The 18,569-nt window shown below is 43.7% G+C and overlaps 2 protein-coding genes across 3 annotated transcripts in view; one reads left to right on the top strand and one right to left on the bottom strand.

The window, feature by feature from the left end:
- Positions 1-9,775, top strand: part of MTREX (Mtr4 exosome RNA helicase) — a 45,520-nt gene extending 35,745 nt beyond the window's left edge. The window contains exons 21-27 of the mRNA XM_072136095.1: positions 613-801; positions 883-1,046; positions 2,422-2,527; positions 4,852-4,908; positions 5,123-5,285; positions 6,415-6,519; positions 9,510-9,775. Coding sequence (XP_071992196.1) covers positions 613-801; positions 883-1,046; positions 2,422-2,527; positions 4,852-4,908; positions 5,123-5,285; positions 6,415-6,519; positions 9,510-9,562 — 837 coding nt within the window. The 3' untranslated portion in view covers positions 9,563-9,775. The remainder of the gene's footprint in view (positions 1-612; positions 802-882; positions 1,047-2,421; positions 2,528-4,851; positions 4,909-5,122; positions 5,286-6,414; positions 6,520-9,509) is intronic.
- A 448-nt stretch (positions 9,776-10,223) lies between these two features.
- The window catches only part of PLPP1 (phospholipid phosphatase 1), a 58,865-nt gene continuing 50,519 nt past the window's right edge, over positions 10,224-18,569 (bottom strand). For both annotated transcript variants that reach the window (XM_072136109.1, XM_072136117.1), the window contains exons 4-6: positions 14,725-14,782; positions 11,406-11,582; positions 10,224-10,795 (exon numbers count right to left, since the gene is read on the bottom strand). In XM_072136109.1, the coding sequence (XP_071992210.1) occupies positions 10,667-10,795; positions 11,406-11,582; positions 14,725-14,782 (364 nt within the window). In that variant the 3' untranslated portion in view covers positions 10,224-10,666. The remainder of the gene's footprint in view (positions 10,796-11,405; positions 11,583-14,724; positions 14,783-18,569) is intronic.

Here is an 18,569-nt window from a genome sequence, read left to right as displayed (position 1 = left end):
TTCAGGTAGTTAAAGATCCAGTTCCTGCCTATTTTTTTTTTTTATCTACAGCTTTAATTTTTACTGCCTATATCTCTGGTTATTTCGCTTCTCTTTATATTTGACACAAAAAAACCTCTTTCTAGGTCCAACCGGACAGAAGATTGAGGCTTCTGAAGTGACGCTCCCCTTACAATCATTAGACTTGACTCGTCTATTGTGATAACGGGATGAGAAGAGTCATATTTGCCTGACTGTGGGAGAGATTTTTTTTTTTTTTTTAATAACTAAACAAAAGAGACATAACATAATAGGGGAATCTAGAAGGACAATTGATTCTGTACCTGAGGGGACTAGCAGTTTAGTGGTTAAAACCTGATGACAGGTTCTCCTTCAGCGCTCCCCAGAGCAAGTTTAGGATTTGTTGAAATCCAGCTCTCCACTCCTGACATGTGTAAATGTAGGATCGGTGAGAGACTCCCTTTGATGGTCGTCCGCTCTTATATTGGAGGGATCTGCTATCCAGTGTTCCTCCTCCTCTCCATTCTGCACGGACCTGGTTACATTCGGAGCAGGAAGGAGACCCTCGTTCTGTGCTATATCTATATACTGATCCTACTGTTCCCTTTCCAGGAGGTACAGAAGCGCTTCCCCGATGGCGTGCCTCTCCTCGACCCCATCGATGATATGGGCATTAAAGATCCCGGCCTCAAAAAAGTGATCCAGAAAGTGGAAGCCTTTGAGCACCGGATGTATTCTCACCCCCTGAACAATGACCCCAATCTGGAGTCTGCCTATAAACAGTGCGAGAAGAAAGCCCAGGTAAGTGTCTTTCCGTGTACTAGACGTGTGTAGGGTCCGGGTGTTGTACACGTGTGTAATGATGTATGTCTTGACCTGCAGATCGCGGTGGACATCCGCGCGGCCCGGCGGGAGCTGAAGAAAGCCCGCACCGTGTTACAGATGGATGAGCTGAAGTGCAGGAAGCGCGTCCTCAGGCGCATGGGGTTCGCTTCCTCCTCCGATGTCATAGAGATGAAGGGGCGCGTGGCCTGTGAGATTAGCAGGTGAGGCTGGTTTTGGGTTGAAATTACACCCAGGTCCGAGGCAGAGAAGTATCTGGTGCTGAAGTCCAGGCTGTGGCACCAAGTCCTGGTGTTGTGGCCACAATCTGTCACTATCGGTATTGACAATCTGGCTGCCCTGTCCATAAAAAATTATGAAAAAATTATCCCGTATCCATCTGAATCCCCAGAATGGCTCCTGACGCTGCTCTGTGTCTTCTTATTTCTGGCAGCGCTACAGACTGTTGCAGCAGCTCATCCTGCTCGACAATAGATTCCCATTCTGATGATTGTGTAGGTTCGCTTGATCTAGATACAGGATATGTCAAATTTTGGGATGGCCCATTTTTACGGAGCTGCACAAAAACATGGCTGCTTTATTACAAAAACCGCACATCCCTTGGCCTTGGGATGTGTTTGGTATTGACTTCCCTGAAGCTGACTGCAATACCCGGTTAAAAGGGCTTGTCTGGTGACTGAAAAACATGGTTCCTTCTAAGTACAGCGCCACAGCTGATTCTGGTGTGTGCTGGTATTGCAGGTTAGCTGTATAGATATGAATAGAGATTAGTTGGGATACAGCACGTTACCCCTTGGTCAGATGTGGAGCGTGCTCTGCAAAAAAATTGCCTTTTTTTTTTTTTAAACTACTTTAACTAATGGATATGATTTCTAGGCATCTGCCAGAAACTGTGCTACCCTTGACAATGGGTTGATACTGAAAACGCAGCTCCGTTTCATTGAAGTAGAGTGGGCAGTAGCATACCTTTGGACGGTGGAGGCACTGTTTTTGGAGTACATCAGCCATGCCTTTCTAATCCTGTGCAACTCTGTTAAAGGAAATCTTTCATCAAAATCAATCATGATCAACCAGGGACACTTGCTTGTGGATGCAGGCATCATGACTGCAGTAATCTTCTTAAATTTGTTGTTCATGGTCTCCTTCCTTCTAAAATCAACTTTAAATTATCCTTATTTGCCTAAAGGCCTCTGGGTGGTGTTACCAGGGCCTCTCCGAGCTCTGACTTCTTTGGCTGTTACACTGTGCACGAACACTCATTCCTCCCCCCTTCCTGTAGCTGGATGTAATATCAGTGTCTGAAGCTGCAGCATGGAGTGGCACTGCTAATCCTGCCCAGAGCCCTTTGCATAATTCTAAAAGTTGATTTTAGAAGGAATGATGCCATGGATAACAAATATAAGAAGATTTACTCATAGATCCGGAGACAGTGACTGTGGTCGTGTCCCTGGGTTGTTATCCTTGGTTCTGTTGGTAGATTCACTGAAAACTTCTATATGCAATTACTGTGTGGCATAGGTCGTCTTATTCTGTATTGGGCTGTGTATAGAGGATGATGAGTGTTGTTGTCCCTTGCAGTGCTGATGAGCTGCTCCTCACCGAGATGATGTTTAATGGACTTTTCAATGACCTGACGTCAGAACAAGCGACCGCCCTGCTCAGCTGCTTCGTCTTTCAGGAGAACGTGAGTTGAGATCCTCGCCCTGTCCTGCCAAATGCTGACGTCTCGCAGTTGTTTGCTGGAGCTGCTTCTCCTTGTTTACTTCCAGCGAGATGATAAATTATAAATCGGCAGTGGATTTTGCGTTCCCTTCCCTTATGAGGGGTTTCCACAACTGCCTTAAGTTCATGAGGAAGAGTCTGTATATGGCGCCATTGCTTACTCCAGACATCTGCCGGGGTCTGGGATAAAGAACAACAATTCTCCATTCTCCACACAAGTAATGTCTAATCACAGGAGTGGGGGTCCCGGGGGGAATATGTGCTGGGGCGGCTGGTTGACCACCGCTACGTTCCCCTTGATGGCAATACTAGAAGCGTAGCACACAGTTATATCCCATGACAGGACTAACGGTCAGGACCCTTCATCAGAGATTAATACAAGTCATTCTTATTCAAATATACAGGTTGATATATATGGAGGCTGCAATGCATCTTTCATCCTGTGGAGGTGCTGCACTAAAATTGAGCCTTCGCTCATGAGCATCTGAACTGATGGTTTGGGGATCTGGTTAGGTTACTATGTGGGGACCAAACAAGACTTCTACCTTACCTATAGAATTGTCTTTACAGGGAACCTGTCATAAAGTTTTACTGAATGAAATTACCTGGGGCGGGGGGGTTAGGGGGGGTGTCTGGTCGTTAAGGAAGGTTAAACTTTGTGACCGGTTCCCTGTATGACGAAGTTTGTAGAATTCCCTCTTTTATATGTAATGTGACCTGCAAAGTCATGAGAAGATGAGCAGAGAAGAGTCATATTTTACCTGAGGTGAGTGAAGTTAAGTGGTTGCAGGTAGGGAGAATATATATTCTGCTCCATAAACACTAGACACCTTTGTGTCATATTAAAGGTATAAATCTCATCAGATCCCATCAAGCTCGGTTCTGTGACCTACAGGACTGGATATACAGTACAGACAGTACAAGATCTCTGGATGTTACTATAGTCCCAGGTTGTAATGATCAGCTGTAAGGAGTCTGGAATGAAGCTTTATGGATAATCCTTGTTCCTGTGACAGCACAAAATTGTGAAAATCCAATTGTCACTGCAGATTGAAGCAAAACATTTTTTTGTCCCAATTATAAGATATCAGTTCTCCTATGAATTCAAAGCTTCATAACCCCGGGACTGTATAACCGGCCGTGGCCATGTTGCGTGCCATAAGGGGCCGTGGCCATGTTGCGTGCCATAAGGGGCCGTGGCCATGTTGCGTGCCGTAAGGGGCCGTGGCCATGTTGCGTGCCATAAGGGGCCGTGGCCATGTTGCGTGCCATAAGGGGCCGTGGCCATGTTGCGTGCCATAAGGGGCCGTGGCCATGTTGCGTGCCATAAGGGGCCGTGGCCATGTTGCGTGCCATAAGGGGCCGTGGCCATGTTGCGTGCCATAAGGGGCCGTGGCCATGTTGCGTGCCACTTCCTTTCTATAAGAAGATGTGTACACCATCTGCTCGTGCAGAAACCCTTTCATCCCGGGGCCGGGCGCAGCACGTGGGGTCCAGCTGCGGCCGGGGGCATTTTCTCATTTGGTTCTGTGTTTGTTCAGCTGCTTTTCCAGAGGAAGTGTCTCTGCTGCGGAGGAATACGGGTGACAGACGGAGCTTTACATGGAAACGCAGTGGGATGGTGTCTGTAAATCACAAAGAGCATATCACAGGTGTCACATATAATATATTTGGGCTGTGAATGGACAGGTCTGATCCCGAGAGCTGACTGCTCAGTCCCTCCATAGATGTAACGTCCTCTGTTTCCTTTTATCATTTATTATTTAATGGGAAGCTTATCGGACGCTGTGACTCAGCCGGATCCTCTTACTCTGATGTGAGGACGTTCTCACCGCTCTGCTGGTGGAGCAGGACCGCACAGCCATATACAATATACAATCAGCTACGCTGTGGATCCAAGGGGGTATAGAGGGTTTCTATACAAATGGCCTCTACAGAAACCGTACAAAGCAGAATGTACTGGACATGGAGGTTCTGATAACCTGACCATAACGATTGATGTTGGGGGCATCACCGATCTGTTTAGGGCAAGTTATAAACCCATTGATGTATGAGGGGATTCACCATTGTGCACGTCTAGCCTATTCAGTCCTCTACCATAGGAGCTTCATGTATAGAAGGGGGAGTCTGCCAGGGCTTCTCATGTGGACCCTCTAATGTGAAACCACAATGGTGAAGGGACTGGGATTAATTCATGGGGGGTGGGGGGTTCTAGTGTGTGTAACCTTTAATTTGAAATATTTAGATTTGTAGCAAATTATTATGTTTCTATTTAATTTATTTTAGTCCAGTGAAATGCCCAAACTGACGGAACAACTAGCCGGACCTCTACGACAGATGCAGGTAAACGCTCAACTTCTACGTAACAATCTGTGATGTTGTTCATGTGAATCTGATGTCAGACTCCCCCCTCCCCCCAAGGTATTCTGCATCTGTGTAATATGTAAAGACTTGTCTCCAGTGTTCTGGCAATTGCTGGATACGGCAGGAGACAAGGTATAGCGGTACAATAAGTATATTGTGTGACGTGTATTGATGAGTGTAATGTCCTGTGCAGGAAACCGCTCGGAGGATCGCAAAAGTCTCAGCAGAAGCCAAGTTAGAAGTCGATGAAGAGACGTATTTAAGTTCTTTCCGCCCAAACCTCATGGATGTCGTCTACACATGGGCCAATGGCTCGACATTTGCTCAGATTTGTAAAATGACAGATGTTTTTGAAGGTAAGAAAATATAGAAACGTGCACAAAGGATGTTCCTGCTTCACGTTACCCATTTCAACATTCAACTATAAGATCTTGGTTGTGGTTAATGTACTGACACGGACTTGGTACCTTGTGGCTAAAGGGATTCTCCAGTCACAGCAAGTTAGACCCTATCCACAGTAATATCTCTGCATCTCTAGCGCAACAGGGGAACAACTGGCCTCCGTTCTGGAGATCTTTGAGAGCCCCACTGATCAGCATGTTGGGGGCCTATCATGTAGACAAATCTTAAAAAGGTTTGCCAGCCATAGCATGTTAGGCTCTATGGGTCAACACTGTTTTATCTCTGCGGGTCAGCCCTGTGCACATTAATGTCATTGTTACCGGACCATCCGATATGATCAGAAATTCCAGTGGTCAACTATTTTGTTTTACTCCTGAAATTTGTAAAGCAACACCAATGGCACCTCGTAGTTCATGGGTGATGTTAGATCTTTTAACTCATTTTACACAATTAGGCAAGAAACTATAGATAACTCAAGGAAAAAAAACAAGTTTTCTCATTACATACATGATTCTCCCAGGGGTTAACAGCCAGGACAATATTCCATATATGTTGGTAAATAGTTGTGGTGGACTCCTCCGGGCCTGAGATGTTTGTGATAAGCAGAATTCCCCTAAGACCCGAAGTGCTTTCATTTCCTTTAATGAACTTCTTCTGGACCCCTCTGTGCTCCCACGTCTCCGGATAGTTCATTGCACTTCCATGTTCTGCAGTTAATGTCTGTAGCTCTGACCCCTGACATTGCGCTGGATCCCTTTATTGTGTGGTGTCCTCTGAAGTTCTTCGCATGACTTATTTGTGCTGTAATGACTTTTACAGTAGGCTGTGGAAATCTGAGAGCCCCACACACTGTGCGGCCGCTTCTGAAGTAAAAGGGGGAAAAAACAACTTTAAAATCCTTAAGTTGTCGTGTTATTCATGGTTACTTTGATGAGAAGCCAAACGTCCTGCGCTATAGGAGTCGCCATTAGTAACTTTCCTGTATTCAGCATATGAGGCGCGGAGCCCCATCTGGAGACGTCCTTGTATATTGAAGGCAGAAGTTTATTGCTGTTTGTATTAAAAGCTGACTTGCTCTTTCAGGTAGTATTATTCGCTGCATGAGGCGACTGGAAGAATTACTTCGGCAAATGTGTCAAGCGGCTAAAGCCATCGGAAACACAGAACTGGAGAACAAGTTTGCTGAAGGTAAGCTCATAATGTGAAGGGTAGAAAAACATGGCTGCTTGCTGCCAAATACAGCTCCTCTCCTGACCGTGGGATGGGTGTTGTGTAGTTTAATATACAGCTGAGCTGCAATAGCAGGAGCCAGTCATGGCCAGATGTGGCGCTGTATATGGAAGAAAATAGACACGATTATAAACATCCAGACAACCCCTTGATGAGGTTTCTCAATGAATTTAGCAGACTGAAAAAAGAATTTTGCTTTGACACCCGGAGTGAAGAAAAGTTTGCTCATCTTGGCTACGGCCACCCAGTGGGTGCTTGGATCACTGGGTGCGGGCCCCAACACATCTTTACTTTCTGTTCTGCCGCATATCACATCCCTTTTATAGTTGAGACCCGGGCACATAACATGAAGTGTACACAGAAGACAATGTGCATAGACAGAACATCCCATTAGAATAAGAGCAAAGCAGAACCTGTGAGTGCACACTCAGTGTGAGACTCATCACAAACCAGACCTTCACTCATGGACGAGAATAACAGCAAGCACGGAAACAAATATCAGTGGATGGTCTGGGCCTGCAGTACGTGCTCTGTTACATCATCTGCTTTTTAGATTTTTGTAGTAATAGATCTTCCTGTTGCTGGGATAAAGCTCTCCCCATAGAACACTTGTACTCCTTTATTATTCTGCACAGATTTGTGTTGTGATATTAACTTGATCCATTTAGATTTGTTTTCCGTCCATACATTGTTGTCACATTATGTCAGTAGTATAACCCGGCTTCAGTGTTATCAGTCTGTTCTTGCCAGGGAGCTGCTGCAACTAATTAAAGTTTAGAATCGCAGAACCATTATAGGAAAAAGAGGCGTAAAGTGCGGCTTTCTTGCCCATAAGCCTTATCTGATGTAGTAGCCGAGCCCCATACACAGGGATGTGAGCAGCAATACCAGATGTGACTGCATCTAAAAATCCCATTATACAGTCTGGGTCCAACAGTTTCTTATTTTGCAACAGACACACTAGATCTTCCCCACTGGGTCCAGACAGTGTTGTTCTAAATCAGATTAATTAGTGTATGATAAAATATGGTGAAGTCTACTTGTACTTTGCATCTATTAGTTTAAAGGGAACCTGTCACCAGGGATCTCATCTTCACTATAGACAGAAAAAGTAGCAAGGCAGATGTGCAATACAGGTGTGATGGGCTTCTGCAATCTAAGCATTTGCATAACAATATCATTGTAGGTTTTAGAGGATTCTGTCAGTAAGCCAGGTAATTTGTGTAGACCCAGGGGTTGGACTCTGGTTTGGATGCATTTCAAACATGTGAATTGTGGGTGCGCTGCAGACTACGCGGCTCTCAGCCCCCATCTTTGTGCAGTTCTTCTGTAGATCCCAAAACCATAATCTTGATGCTATAGGTTTCATATTAAAAACCACAATTTCTTCTTTCGGAGCACATTTCTAGGTGTTACAGAGCAGGCATCTTAAGTGCCACTACCGCTGCAACCACTAAACTGAACTCAAATATGCCCCCTTCTAATATGACTTTTGGCTTTAGGCATTTACCTATGGTTGGGAATTAAATATCCTTTCTAAAATTCCCTTTAGAGGGGAATAGTAGTTTAATTAAAGGGAACCTACCACCACATATAAAAGGTAGGTACATCTATAGGACGCGAGTATAGCTCTTTTAAGGGCTAATCCTCACATCCCCTGTATCTTTTGCTAACTTTTATTACTGAAATATGTAAATTTTCTTAAGCGGCTACTGGGACGTGGAGTAGCCGGAGCTGGGGCTGCACGGTGCGGTTACTCCACGCCCCAGTAGCCTCTGTTCCTCCTACCAAAAAAATCTTCGGTGCGCAGCTCCTTGTGGCTGTTCGCCCTCGTCAGAGAATCCTGCCACATGTGCAGTGGCCTCAAGCCTGTTCTTCTGCGCAGACGGCAGGATTCTCGGACAAGGGGGTGCAGCCCCTCGTAGCTGAGCGCCGAAGATCTTTGGTAGGAGGAACAAAGAGGCCACTGGGGTGTGGAGTAGCTGCACCGTGTAGCCTCAGCTCCAGCTACTCCACGCCCAATAGTCGCTTAGGAATGTTTACATATTTCAGTAATAAAAGTTAGCAAAAGTTAAATGGGAACGTGAGGATTAGCTCCTAAAAGGGCTATAGATGTACCTACCACCCGATCTACCATTTTATAGGTAGATATGTGGTGATAGGTTCCCTTTAAGCCTGAAAATGGGGGGGGGGGGGCAGGGGGAATTTTGGAAAAATTATGCAAATCCCTAAATGCTACTTGTCAGAAAGTGTCTCCCACTGATTGTTGGCTAACAATCAAGGGCAAGTTCTCCTTAAGGACAGTTTGACAATTAAGGCCGCCTTATAGGCGTGTGGAGACTTAAAACTATTAATGCTCCACCAGGGGATTTTGGGAAATGGAAAACATGTGGGATGATGGGGGGGGGGGGCTGCCTTTCAAGGTAGCAAAAAAAGGGCATTGTTATTAGGCTTCTTTTAAGTTAAGCCAAATAGACTTATTGGTTTGGCTTAATCCCACATCATGTTATATGGCTTCTTGGGAAAAAAAATGCAGCCTCCTGCTTCCTTAACCCCATTTCCCACCTTGGAAACCATATTTGTTAGCTGGGAAATATGCAAAGTTGTTACAACCCCTTTAAAGAAGACGGGGCCATAGCCGACTTATTCTTGTAATGTATAACAATAGGTTTCCCAATTTTATACGGTTGTTAGCTCTTATAGAATAGGAATAGTAATTGCTGGGTGTAGCCGTCAGACCTCACATCTCGTGAACTCTTACAAGTTATTTCTAAAATATAATTACCAGACCTTTCTCACGACTCCACCTTCTCTTTGTGGGGCGAGAACGTGGAGTCCTATAAAATCTAAATGAATATAAAGACAATTTAGAGATTTCCATGTTCTGGGAAGATGATCGCCCATTTAAGCTTCTGTAAAACAAATGTAATTTTGTTGCTCCGTTTTAGGAATTACAAACATCAAAAGGGACATTGTGTTTGCCGCCAGTCTGTACCTATAGAGGAGCCGAGGAGAAGACCTTGATGTATTAATGCAGCATCTGGATCCTGCGGGGAACAAAGGACACAGGCCAGACGTTTGCTATAAACCGTTTTTAATGTTTTGGTGTTATACGTTTGCAGAACAAGCATCGTTCGAGCAAAGCAATATAATACAAGTGTTTGTACATACTGTTTCCACACTATTTTAATTAAAAAAAATTTACAAATTTCAATACCACATTTTATTCTCTGGTTTTTATAGTTAAGGCTCTGCGCACACTGGTGTCATGGCAGATATCAGTAAAGGGTTTTCCTGCCTAAATCTAGCTTTTCTTGTGATGTTCCCCATGGACTGCTCCATTCCCTAGTGGCCAAACTAAGTCACTGCAACTTACAACCCATTTAACTGAATGGGAGCTGATGTGCAGTAACCTGGTCTGACCACTACACAGAGAATGGAGCCATCTGATTCCACTCTGAATATCAGATGAGTGCACAACTCACAGATTTAGGTCCACATTAATATTTTAGACGGGAAACCCTAAAACTTTTGTTCAGACTGAAAACTCTTTACACAAGAGGTTGTTTAGGATTAGAAAACTTCTCTACACCAGACCACTGATAACCTGGCATTGCAGCTGAGCTGTAATACCAGATTTGACCTGTGGACTGGTGTAGCACTTTTCTTAGTCCTTTACACCAATAATAAACCATATATTCTTAAAGCTATAACATATACATAAAAGGTGTTCTTTATAACTATATACAAAGTGGGCATCCAACAGGTATAGCAGCAGCTGTCCATTGCACTTGTTGCTTACATACAGGTTATTTACAGCCTGTGTGTGGTCCATGCAAGTCACGAGAATGCAGAATCCTCACCCCGTGCTCCAAGATGCTGCGTTTTCACGCAATGTTAAGCCACACAATGGCTGCTCGAGTGGTGCATACAAGACGGGTGCAATTTTAAGGCTTAAGTGCTAGAGTGCCATGCAGGATTAGCCTCTCCAGCACTAACAGGGTTAAAGGCTAATTAAAAGGGATTAAGAGATTAAACTCTTAATACTGTGTAAAAAAAAAACAAAAAGCAGGATATGTTTTCATTCAACGCATCAGAGTGGCTTTCATGGCTGGTGACTGTTCCCGTAGTGGTTCCCGTTAGTTGACGTCTCGTGCAGAGTCGTGTGAGAGTCTTCTTCCTTCTGACTGAACCCGGTTTTCTTCATTTTGAAAAAATCTGATACGTAAACGACCTGCAAAGAGAATGAGAAAGGGTCAGTGCCCACGGATTATTAAGGACATTAATGGTGAAGCTACCGGTAAGGAATTTTCTGTAATTATCTCCTCTATTATATGGACGCTTCACTTTGATCCATGGAGCCTACAAAATGTCCATTGTCTTGTTTCACGTTCAGCAGGCGCAGGGAACACGAGCGCCTGCTAGAAGACCCTCAACATTTAACACCCCCCCCCCCCCCCCCCCCATAGCTACTGAAATATTGAATTAGACACCCAAGGCTGGGAAATCCTGCAGACTTTTGTGTATTCTACAAACTAGATGCCAAAGATTATCTGCAACATCTTCATGTGGTTTAATTCAATCTTTGGCATCTAGATGGTCAGAAACCAGTCTGACCAGGTTACTTGCTGGCTGCTTGTCTGTAGTTTGGATTTGTGCAAAAAATGGCAGATAAGCAGCCAGTTCCGGGTCACACCAGTCTCCCATTGCAAGTATACAGGTCAGTATTTAATCCAACCAATACAAGTCATATGTCTGCTGTATTTCCTAAACCGCATAGGGAAAATTAACAGTTTCCATAGTTGCAGTTTGTACACAAGGAAGGTCTAGGAAGTGTCACTTACAATAAGAACAGCAATAATGGCTCCTTGGATGAGTCCGGTCAGCACATCGCTCCAGTGATGCTTATAGTCAGAAACTCTGGACAGACCAACGTAGATGGACACCGCAACAAGAGCAAACTGAATGGTGGGACGTAACAGCCTGGCCCAATCTCCTCTCATCCGGGCCTGCAGATACAGCTGGAAGGGAAGAGGAAGACGGGTAAATATAACAGAATCCTGTGTGCCATGTATTTTTGGGGCAGGAGAGATGCCCAACATAAGTATCAATATGACAGGCGATAAAAGGTAGGTTGAGTGTTTGAGCCACAGTGGGATATTCTTCCCACCTCCTTTGGGAAAGATAATGTACATGTTGTATCAATGGCGGTGAATGTAGGAGATGCTAATGGAGCTTTGCCAGTCATGTAGGATATATAATTGAACTTTACTTTTAATTATGGTGCATGATTTATGAATGGCACAAAATTTTACACCATAAACTTATTGCAGAACAAAGCCATAAGAGATCATTGGTTTAGTGATATTTGGTAGTGTAGCGAGTGCTCCTGGTAATAGCAAGAGGCCTCAACTATATCCTACAACCTGAATATAACATACATATATATAGTAGCCACACTAAAATTAGCTTATTATGTTTTGTGTGCAGTCAGTGATTTTTCAGCATAACTTGTGCCAGCGGTCAGGATAATCTACAACACTGCGGCATTTCCTTGTGGTGGGAATGAAACACAAGAAAAGTGAAGAAACCCGTCTTTAGTAAAACGATACAGGAATCCTGTGGTGTGTGGTCACATCCTACAGACACTGCTCCGGCAGAAATAATCAGGCTGCTCTTAAGGGTTAGGGGCTAATTGTGTGCAAACCTGCAAAATCTGATTGTGACAGGTTCCATCATTGTCCTTATGTAGTCCCCATACACCCAAATACAGCTGGTGAAAGGTTCCCATAGAGCCCAAGTAACTGACACCCTTCTTTTAGCTAAAAACTGGTCCCCTCAGATTCCCATATATTCAACTTCATAATTTTACCTGGTGTCTAAGCATTACTATAGAGTTGAGGCGAGCGTGGCCTCCTGGGTATCTCTGATTGTTGTGACTTGACATAACTGCATGCAAAGGTCCCTTGGCCTTCTCTCCATGCAGGCTGCTGTGATATCCTGATATATGCTTGGTGTACAGGATTGTTAGAAGAATTCTCTGCAGGCTGCTGTAGTTTTCTTGTGATCAGATTTGTGCATGGGGTACAGTTTGTCAATGTTAAAAGGCTAAAGGACCTTTGCATCTTTAGAGCAAGTTGAGGGCTGTGGCCTAATGTCATGTGACCAGGTTGACATGGATTGGCAAGTTTATAACCGATTTTGTAGAGATCAGAGCAAAACGAAGGGTATCCGTTACTATGGCTCTATAAGAACCTGCCATAAGTATTCGTGAATATTAGGTAGATCTGTGATAAGTTTCCTTTTAATGTGGTGACAAGTTCCCTTTAATAGTATAATTCCTTAAAGGACACCTGTCATCAGGTCTCTGTCACTTGTCCTGTCACCTCTACCTGTTGGAGCAGCTCACAAGGATCCATCCCAGCCTTTATCTAGTTATTTCATACATTATTCATTGTAAAATCATCTATTCTTTATTATGTAAATGAGGCTGGTCACATGGTCAGAGGCAGTGATGTCACCCCTGTTCCCCCTCCCCTCTCCTCCCCCTGCTCATGTCTGTGTGTAATGTATAGTAAAGCATTGCTAGTGTGTGCTGCATCCTCCTAATATACAGGTGAGAGACACAGACATGAGCTACACATGAATCTGACATGTGGCTGCCTGGAGCTGCTGTATCTCTCCTAAACACACACACATGCACACACAGGCTGCAGGGGGCGTGGCCACCCGCACCAGGAAGCACACCATTATACAGCCTCACATCATTATACAGGCTGTCAGTCAAGCACTGGGGGTGTGGCTGTGCCTCCCACTCATGAATAGAGTGGACAGCTTGAATATGCTAATGCTTCATTGGACATTTCACAGGTCATTTGCATACAGCTTTAGGACCTCATTGCTTAGGTTTACAGGCATGTAGAGGGACAATGAAGGGATAGAGGCAATGCTCTCTAATGGCAGTTTATGAAAATATATTTAGTTTAGGGGGTTATTTTGCATGACAGGTTCTCTTTAAAGTAAATCTGATGGCAGGTACCTCTACTAGGAACAAGTACTATGCTTATTTCAAAATCTTGAGTGGCCGTTATCTTGATATAAAGTTTATCTTATATATGCAAATTACATGAGACTACTGCGCATGCTTTCACTGGAGCTGCGCACTGCAGATATGGTGAGAGCTACAAAGAGGTTACTGGGGAGTGGAGCTCTGTGCCTACTACACTCCCCAGTAGCCTCTACATTTACATATAATTTGCATGGATACAAGATAATTTCAAAGTCTTGAGTGGCCAATAACTTGATAAAGTTTAGGACTTAGGAACCCATGATCACAGATCTACCTAATAAACTAGGGGCAATTATTTATAGATCGAAACACCATGACTGTGGTAATCATATTTTTTATTAATCCATGGCCTCCTTCCTAAAATCCTTTAAATTATGAAGGCCTCTGCTCTTGTGTGCAGTTTAACAGAAGCTTGTCTCACGTCTGATATCAGTACTGCAGAAGCAAATGCCATATATACTAGAGTATAAGCCCCCCCCCAGTATATAGCCAGCCCCCACTATTCCTAGCGCTTAAAAAAAAAAAAAAAGTCAACATTCACCTTTTCACTACCCCCAGCAGGTCCTTTCTCTCAGGAGCAGCAGCGTGCAGATGATGACCTGCTATTTTTTTTTTTTTTTTTTGTACCGAAATTTTGCTTTTACTCAAGTATATACGGTAACTGGCTTTTACAAGAGGATGTATGGAGTCGCCCATGCTGCACCCATGTATACAGAACAGCTCTTACAATATGGTGCCAGGATATGAAGTAGAAGCAGCTTCACAATGCAAAGGGGAAACCTGCTAAAATAAGTGTATGATGCCCTTATGGTCTCTTAGTATTTGGACAGTGCAGATAGACAAATGTGTTGCCCGGGGACTTTCTCCTGCCTGTACATCTTTGGCAATGCCCTCTGTGGCAAATGTAACCTATTCTCTAACTTGCCAGGGCCACTCTGAGGCTCTGGTGGATGTCTACAGAGGTGTAAGGCAGGAGATCCACAGTAACATACAAAGCAATGTACAAGTCCCCGATGGCAGGTAGTGCAGACCCCTACAGGGTGGTAGAACATAATCCCCCAATCTTACTAGAGATAAGTAAGACGTATACTTACTGCCAGGAAGAGCATGCAGTACATGGAAAATGAGGAATGGCCTGAATAAAAGGACAACCTGGAAGACAAACAATATTCCTACATTAATACAGAACAGACCACAAGATGTAACAGAGTGTGAGGGGATTGTATAGTAGTTTTACAGCATAATGGGAGCTGCTGTGCTGGAGTCTGGAAAATCTGGGTGACCCCTCAAGTAGGTATTTCTGGTGGTGCTCCAAGAAACTGGTTTATCATGATGGATTTTCTTTAAACCAGAGACACTTTCTCATAACTTTTAATATTGTGCTAATGAGCCAGAAGGGGAGGGGGCGTTACCTTAACCCCTCCATGTTGCAGCTTCACAGGTTGTTACACTGCACCTTATGTAATCTCACACATAGTGGTAGGAGGTGATTTATTCATGCAGCAGGAAAGAAATGATCTATGAGGAAGTGCCCCTGGTTTATCATGGTAGATTTCCTTTAAGGATTGTTATCATTTAGTAACAAGTAAATAAGCCACAGGGCATGGAATTCAAAGTTTGCAGTCCCCTTGACACACACACTCGCTGATGTGAATACAGTCATATGAAAGGGCTCAAGCTTCCAACATAAAGAGTTTCTTCCCCTTTATATGAGGAATTGGCTTGGGACATATGTATTCGGGTGTGACTGATCACATATCAATGTAATATCTGCCGCTTATAAACAAACTAGAGTGAAAATTCTTCCTTTATATGAGCCTCTTCTCCCTATAGTGGTGACATCATTCTCTATACAAAGCGCATGAACCAGTAATATCATCTGGACACGAGCATCCAGGCATGTCCACAGTCAGACATCGGATCACTCCTCACGTGATGGTTCGGGTAATTCCCTAGATTTGGGTTAGTAATGCTCCAGGCTGAATCACCTCCAGGAGCAGAATCATTTGGCAACCAAAGAATCCATTTGCATGTAACAATCGCTACCATCCATTAGATGATCATCGCTGTAGGGATCAATCACATTCGTATTGATGGATGTGGTGGTCGCATCTATAGTTTAGGATTTCTCACCCACTAGATCACCCCAATCCCATATCCTCAAACCAATGTTGTGAAGCAAATAGTTTTACAATCTGTAGGTCTTTGCCTCACATACAGATGGAGTGAAGTGACATTTTATATCCAGATATTTCTTAAAGGTCAGTCCAGTTTCTGGCAGTAAGAATAGAAAGCGTCGCTCTATTATTTCTTCCCGCATGACAGGACGGAGCAGCTGCTGTAATGGTACAGGCCGTGCCAATGTGCTGACTGATGCCCCCCCTGTGGCATTATCTCACCGCAGCCCTATCATATACACAGATATCAGCGCCAGCTGAGGGGAAAACACACTGAACTCTCACCCGTAAGAAATACCAAGTAAGGGCAAGAGAATAGGACTTGGCAGCAGACGGAAGGCCCTGAGTGATGCTCCGCACCCTCCACGACTAATAATGAGCTCATGATAGACCGGAGAGAGATGAATATGTGTAGGATTAATGATGGACTATATGGCAGCTGTATTTCCTGGAATGGACACATCCTAGTGACACAATAGGGTCTTTCTAATCCCATAAATTATTTGGAGAGGGGTGGGGGGTGAGCGGCCGCAGTACGGCGGGCATACATCGTAATGTAGCCTTAGTGTAAGCAAAATTACTAAACTCTGACCCTCAGAGGCATCTGTACAGAATAACCCCCAGCAAGTAAACTCCAAATTATGCCTTTCCTAGAATTAGCAGCGTCCTCCGCGCTTCATCCTGTGTAATAACGGTCAAGGTTAACATCCCCCTGCAGATACATACAATACAAGACGACTAGAAAAAAATAAGAACGTTCTGGGCTTTGATCTTTCATCAAACCTTCATGAATTATTTCCACAAGGATACAGCAGGTTAGATCATGTCTGATATTAGAGGGCGACATAAAAGCTGCTGATTTGTCTTTTATCACCCTTTTTTTTCACTATAATCAGTTTATGGAACGTTGCACTTTCAACTTCAATATTAACCAATGATTGACAAGAACGCTGCATTCTTACTGCCTCCATAAGCGGAAATAACCCTCAATTCTTCTCCGGTAACTGAATATATTCATTTGTGTTGATGAACAGCAGGCACTGCAGCATTAGTCGACCCCCAAAGTGGGGAGGAAGGGGAAGGGGGGGGCGTAGGCAAATTAATCAGCCACCAATTGTGCATAGGCCTCTCAATTATGAGACACATTTTGCAAATCAATTCTGTGAAAACAAATCCAGAAAGTTACAGAATTTATTTCAACCATAATTTGCAAATAGACTATTACAGGAGATAATGGCAGTTCTTGTGTGCTTTGAAAGAAAATATTCGAACTTTTACAATGACACCAGAACAACTGTTGTAGCTGCTGCTGAGTACAGCATAGGGTTGTCTGAAATGAAGTCTCACTTTAGCCAATTTGGATGAGATTTGTAATTTCTTTTTTGTATATGTAATAGGCGAGTTACCATAAAAGCTGGAATGCAAGAAAAGATATTTTCATATCCTACCTGAAAGTGCAGGTAATTTAGCAGTGTATAAGCTTGTGATACAATGGCATGTTCATTATATATTCAATTCTTCCTTGTGTTACATACAATCCCCCTGCAATGAGCTTTCACCTCTGCGCTGGAGCTAAAAGGTTATCATTGTAAACAGGATATCTCACAAAAAGGAAAAGCGTATCTGATTATCTGAGACCCAAATATACAAGACCTTGTGAAAGGCAGCTTCCATTCTTTCCCAGCATCCATCCTATAGGAACTGATAAAGATTTTCCACAATGGAAAAAAATAATAAAGAGCAGATTCTTAAAGTGAGAGATTATGAAAGTTAGATTATTAAAGTCACTTTTTTTCTGTACCTGAACACTGAGCTGTAACAAAATAGAAGAATATGGCTTTATTTTGCCCATAGAAGAAATTAGAAGCATCACAACATCCACTTTATACTACTACGTATATGTGGTGGTATCAGAACAGCACAAATACAGGTAGTGCACACCATGGCCACTAGTAGGCGCTGCACCCATGACTTGCGCCTCCTACACTCTGGCAGTACAACAGCCAACATGTCACCCGCCAAGACACCCCATATTGTCTCCAGCCCTGGAAACCCCGCTAAGAGGAAATTCCTTTATACACTTCAAAAGGCCGAAGGGAACAGAACATTTTGACATAAAAACTTATTAGCAAGTAAAAGTAAAGGAACCGAATATCAAAAGGAAGTTAGTCAGAAACCTAATATATTCTTACCATTACATTGAAATGCTGCCAGTAATTCTATAAATCACAAGAAAACAGTAAACCAAACCTTCAGCATTTAGGACAGACATGCACAATACTACAGCGCTCCCAATACACAAGATTGGAATCATTGGATTTATATTCTGACTCATTAAAAGGAAATCTACCATCAAAATCCATGATAATCCAGGGACACTTACTCCTAGATCCAGGCAACGGGATTGTAGTTATCCATGGCCTCCAAGCTTCTAAAATGATACGGGGCAGCATGGTGGCTTGGTTGGCATTACAGCCTTGCAGCGCTGGGGATGTGGGTTCTAGTCCCAGGGTCAACATCTGCAAAGAGTTTGTATGTTCTCTCCATTTTTGCGTGGGTTTCCTCCGGGTCCTCCAGTTTCCTCCCACACTCCAAAAGATACTTGCAGGTTGATTAGATTGTGAGCCCCATTGGGGACAGGGGGCCCGACTTGGCAAAAGCTCCGTGAAGCGCTGCGTAATCTGTGTGCGCTATATAAATAAAGAATCATTAGGATGCTAATGAGCCAGAGAATGTGGCTTCCTCACCAGATCACAGAACAA

The sequence above is a fragment of the Engystomops pustulosus genome, chromosome 1 (assembly GCF_040894005.1).
Source record: "Engystomops pustulosus chromosome 1, aEngPut4.maternal, whole genome shotgun sequence".
In the NCBI taxonomy this organism is placed as follows: Eukaryota; Metazoa; Chordata; class Amphibia; order Anura; family Leptodactylidae; genus Engystomops; species Engystomops pustulosus.
This window is presented reverse-complemented; position numbering and strand designations above follow the sequence as displayed.